The sequence below is a fragment of the Octopus bimaculoides genome, chromosome 9, assembly GCF_001194135.2.
Source record: "Octopus bimaculoides isolate UCB-OBI-ISO-001 chromosome 9, ASM119413v2, whole genome shotgun sequence".
NCBI lineage: Eukaryota > Metazoa > Mollusca > Cephalopoda > Octopoda > Octopodidae > Octopus > Octopus bimaculoides.
Genome location: NC_068989.1, coordinates 57,771,218 through 57,776,829, shown reverse-complemented (window position 1 = coordinate 57,776,829; position 5,612 = coordinate 57,771,218). Strand labels below are relative to the sequence as shown.

General features: G+C 38.0%; 1 protein-coding gene across 1 annotated transcript in view; it reads left to right on the top strand.

Moving 5' to 3' along the window:
- LOC106871390 (leucine-rich repeat serine/threonine-protein kinase 2) overlaps positions 1–5,612 on the top strand; it is a 21,403-nt gene that overhangs the window by 14,463 nt on the left and 1,328 nt on the right. The window contains exons 7-9 of the mRNA XM_014917813.2: positions 1,512–1,670; positions 2,780–2,875; positions 5,593–5,612. The exon at positions 5,593–5,612 is cut by the window's right edge and continues 1,328 nt beyond it. Of these exons, the coding sequence (XP_014773299.1) occupies positions 1,512–1,670; positions 2,780–2,875; positions 5,593–5,612 (275 nt within the window). The remainder of the gene's footprint in view (positions 1–1,511; positions 1,671–2,779; positions 2,876–5,592) is intronic.

Here is a 5,612-nt window from a genome sequence, read left to right as displayed (position 1 = left end):
CACCACGACTTTCTCTCACTCTTACTTCCTGTTTCTGTTGTGCCTGTAATTCAAAGGGTCGGCCTTGTCACACTGTGTCACGCTGAATATCCCCGAGAACTACGTTAAGGGTACACGTGTCTGTGGAGTGCTCAGCCACTTGCACTTTAATTTTACGAGCAGGCTGTTCCATTGATCGGATCAATTGGAACCTTCGACGTCGTAAGCGGAGTGCCAACAACCCCTCAACAAAACATTGTAATACAACAGATACTTAATAAAACTATTCATCATCATCATCAACACCTCCTCCTCCTAAACTTCCTTTCTTCCTTCAGCATCTTTAGCTCTGTCTTCCTCTTCCTCTGTGCCATTCCACATTCATTTCTATTATTCCTTTAGTTAAGTTTACATTGCTTCTTATGCATTGCAAATTTGCAGCTAAGTCAGGTGAGTTTTTAATACCCGAGTGTTTATTTTCTATACACACGTGATATTGTCAGTGGCTAGATACAAACTATAAAGGTATTGGTCCTTCAGCTGATTGGCCAGTATCAGACCCATTCTCAATTTTTGTTTTTTAAATTTGTGAAATAACCAGCAACTAATGGAAAGTTTGAAAATATTTTTTCATCTATTAGTCTGGAGAGAGGACAGTGTTCATGTCTCATCATGGGCCTCTGAGAATAGTGGAAGGAAGGTATCCTCAAACCAGAGATCTGAACCTGGTTCAAATACTTGCAATAGAGTGAACTCTGCTTAACTTACCCAAGGTGCCAGGCTGTAATGTTATATTGGGTGATAAAGTCAGTCTAGTATCTAAATAAGCCATGGTAGGATTTGAGCCCCAAAAAGAGCTGGAACATATACAGCAATGACTTCTGTCCAATGCTTTACCAATTCTGCAAGTTCATGGCCCTAGAGTAGTACTTTATACTATTGTCCCTAGAAAGTTGAGAAGCAGAAGATGACCTCAGCTGGATTTGAACTTAGAACACAAAGATCTGAAACAAATACTGCAAAGTATCTAGTCTGACATTCTTACACTTTTACCAACTCATCATCCTGGTATTTTTTGTCAACACTTTTTTTTTCCAGTTTGGCCATTCTCCCAAATGCTTCACTGATTTCACACGAGCATGCCAACCATCATGGCCTCCCCCTCATGCATGTTCTTATTTCATTAATATTCATCATTCCACTGTCCTGAAGCAAGTTGTCCACATAGCTTAGATGTTTTCTTCCTCTGTTGATTCTTCCTTCAACTGACTGTCATAAGACTATTTCCTTGCTCATGGCCCGTGAAGATGAAAAAGAATGTGAGAGGAGAGAGAGAGAGAGCGAAAGAGAGATCAACCCTAGAAGGATGAAAGTTAGAGTTCACCCTGACATGAACTGGAAATGTAAAAATGTGTAACTAAACACGAAAGATATTGTTAGGTTCATCACCGTTATAATATTGATGAGGATGATTTGTGGAGTGTTTTTGGTGTATCTCTATATTATTACTATCATTTTTCTCATTATTTTAGGGCCGTTCATTTTTCTGGCTGTGGGAAGGCGTTGAATCTAAAAGGGTCTATCATATTTTAGATTGCCACACACAGAGCCATCTTCACTCAGTTTCTAGTGCTGGTTTCCAAGTGACATGCAGTACCAGTATCAAGAATGAGGTTTACATTGGGGCAAAGGTAAGTGGTTACAATACTTTTAAACAACAGAAAAGAGAAAAGGCAAGTAAGCTTTTTGATGATTTTGCTGTGCTAACCTTCTGGAAACAGCAATAAAATCTCTTTCAAACCACACACCTTTTTTTTTAAATTTTAAAAATGAGATCAACCCAATGGATAATATAATTGCTTTAATATGTCTGAATACAAAAATGAGATGGGAGGGGATAATGGCTGGAGTATCTTTGATCATGGGTTGGTTCAATCAGGACTGACCTGGTGGGGACAAACAACAATATAGCTTATACCACTAAACCCAGTTGTCAACATGTCAACTGCTAAACACAAGCGTTTGCACATGCATGTGTGCATGTGCACACACACATACTTTAGCCTCACACATACACATGCTCATATGCATACTCAAACATATACACACGTCCATATGTGTGTGCACACACAAATACACAAAACACTCATCAAATAGCCAATTGATTAATTACATTACACTGACATGGGATGAAGTGGTGAAGCATGATCTTCAAACTTTAAGCTTCATAGAAGCAATGACTAGTGACTGAGACCTTTGGTGATATGCTGTGCTTGAGAAGACCCATCAAGCCAAGTGAAATCGTAGTCATGGCTGATGTTGGTGTCACATAATTGGCATCCATGCTGGTGGCATGTAAAGAGCACCGTTCGAGCATTGGGCCTCACAGAGTCAAAGTGGCTGAGTTCCTTTTGAGCATTGGGCCTCATGGAGGCAATGACTGAGACCTTTGGCATTGTTGTGCTTCAGAAGACCCATCAAGCCAAGCAAAATTGTAGTTGTGGCAGATACTGATGTCACACAAATGGCACCCGTGGTGTTGGCACATAAAAGCACTCATTACACTCTCACAGCATTAGGAAAGGCATCCAGCTGTAGAAAACCATGCCAAATCAGACTGAAGTCTGGTGCAGTCCTTCAGCTTACCAGCCCTGGTCAAACCATCTAACCCATGTCAGCATGGACAACAGATGTTAAATGATGATGACTATTCTACTAACTGTCTTCCCTTTTAAATTAGAATGCATTTGACATGTTATTCTAATTCAAAGCCCCTTTAATAACCTGCTTTATTTTTCAGAGTGGAGAAATAGGAATGATTGTCAATGAAATGAGTAATCTACGTATACTGCCTGTTTTCAGCATTTCAGAAGTACCTGTCTTTATGATTTCAAATGTGAGTTTTAGCCCTTTCATGATTGTATTTCCAATGAGATGCAGGGTGTTTCAGAATTAACTATTTCAATGAAATTGAGCAAACTTTAAAAAAAATTGACAGAATTTTATGTTTATTATTTGATTATGATACCAAAACAAATAGATTTAAAAATCTTATGCCAAAACTCCTTCAAATTTCAAATCTATCCTTACATTTTGAGGCATTTCAGGAGTTGTCTCCTGCACCACTGAATGAATGCGTTCTTTAAGTTCAGCTAAACTATTGCTCCATCCTGAGGATGGAGGAAAAGAAAATGATTACAGCCAAATTATAAAAAAGCTGTTGTGGACAGATAAGTGGGATCCAACAGGAATGAAAATAAAATTATAAATAAAATTTAAAATTTATACATTTTTAACATATACTTAAACATGATAAACATAAATAAAAGTGAGTTTTTTTTTTTAAATTGCCAGATTTCACTGAAATAATTAATTCTGGAACATCCTGTACATCACATATCTGTTTCATTTAAGTTTTTAAAAAATCAAGAATTTAGTAGGTTTAAATAAAAATAATTTTGTTGTAGTTAATTTAGCATTTAGTTATGTGGTTGAGAAGTTCGCATTCCATCCACATGATTTTGGTTTCAATCCCACTGCGTGGCACCTCGTGAAAGTGTCTTTTACTGTAGCCCTGAACTGACCTAAGCCTTGTGAGTGGATTTGGTAGATGGAACTGAAAGAAGCTCATTGTGTGTAAATGTATATGTGTATGTTTGTTTACCATGCTGTCAAGTGATAGTTGTAAACAAGTGTCACTGTCATTCATCTTCAGTACCCTGTGTCCACAGGAAAATATTACCTTGCTTGGAAACGGGTGAAGGCTGGTGACAGTTAAGGGCAAGAAACCTGATCTGGTCCCTTCTCTCATACTTTAACTCTTCATCTTCTTGGATAAAGCTACTTCCTTATCTACAACAACCCCGCTTAGTCGAGGGGGATCTTAGTCTTGCAAACTGCATGGCAACTTCAGTCATGGGCAGTTTATTCTATACTCCCCAATTATGAATGTGAAAAATATTTCTGAAAGTCATGGGTGCTGCACTGTTTTAGATTTTATAAATTTGTCCATGAGTGGTAGAGGTATTAAATTAAAAAATATAACTAAAGTTGTTGTTGGATAGATGGTGGATAAGAACTACTGTAGCCTAATGATGAATCATCAAACGATAAGCAACAGCTTAAAGAATAATATTCTTCGAGGAAATTTATAAAGTCTTCCCCTATGATGCACCCATTATTATTGCATTAAATAATGCATAGTTACAGGCTGCCCTTTGGCAAAGCATAGTACCCACTCAACCAGTCTGCCAGGGATATGGTGAAGTCAAGGCACTGCAGCATGGCAGATTGTGAAGAACTCAGCTGAGCCAATGGTGCTTCTTAACATTGATGTTGAGCAGAGGAATCCTAGAAGATCTAATGGTCAGATTCACCAAGCTCAATCAAAAGAGTAACTGCAACACATCCATAGGAGTGAAGTCTATGGTTGTGTAGTTGGCCAGTGAACGATTCGCTGAGACTGAAGCTCTCAATTCAAATTCATAATGGAATCGGATGGCAACAGTGGGGTCATGGGAATCCATGGAAAAACATGAATACAAGTTTCTGATAGTTGTAACTCTGACTAGTTGTTGAAAGAATGGTGTCATAACATACCATTCACCAACAAATTTACTGTTCACTAAACTCTTCTACATTATCATCATTAAATGACCATGCTCTCTGCTGGCACAGATTGGAAGTTTGACTGGATCCAACAGGTTTTGATGGATGCATCATGCTTTACTACCTATTTTGGCATGGTTTCTATGGTTCGATGCCCTTTCTACTGCCAACCACTTTACAATGTGTACTGGATACTTTTTTCATGACAGTAGTGAAGTTTGTCAATAGTTCAGTTATCTTGTAGGATAAAATGAAAATCCGACAAGCATGCACTACACGTCTGTACTCTAGGCATAACGGCTGAGAAGTGATGTGGCCTACCAGTGCAAAAATTTTCACACATGTGCAGGAAGGGTGGGCATCATCTCCCATCCAAAGGATTTTGCCCATGTGGCATTAATTTTGGCAGGAAAACCAAGTGAGTTACTTTTTGAACACACCTTGTATATAAAACCCTACAATAAAGCAGTGATAAAATTTCTGCAGTCCACATTCTCTATAGTGCCTCCTTCATAACTCATTTTCACCTATTTCCAAGCAAGGCATTATTATTATTCCATGTTTTTGCAGAACATTGGCAAGGAATGACACTGACACTCATTTACAAATGTCATACAATCTCAAGACAAGGAGACACAAATGCATGATGGGTTTATTTCAGTTTACTTCTACCAGATACACTCATAAGGCTCTGGTCAGTCTTAGGTTACAGTAAAAGACACTCAAAGTGCCATGCAATGGAAACAAGACCTGAAACCATATGGCTGTGAAGCAAACTTGTTGACCACACAGCCACATCTGTACCTATGATAATAATTGTTATTGATTCTTTGAAATTTTGAAAAGAAGGCCATTAGAGAACCAAGTATTCTTAGTGGACATCATCTAAACCTTGTATTGTCTTTGGGGGTTTGAACATAAAAATAATGTTGTTACAGGTGTTTGGATTGGAACTTAATAAAATCATTACTTGTAACTTAATATTTTCTTTTTCTCTATTACCAGCCAAAGCTGAAGGAAATCTA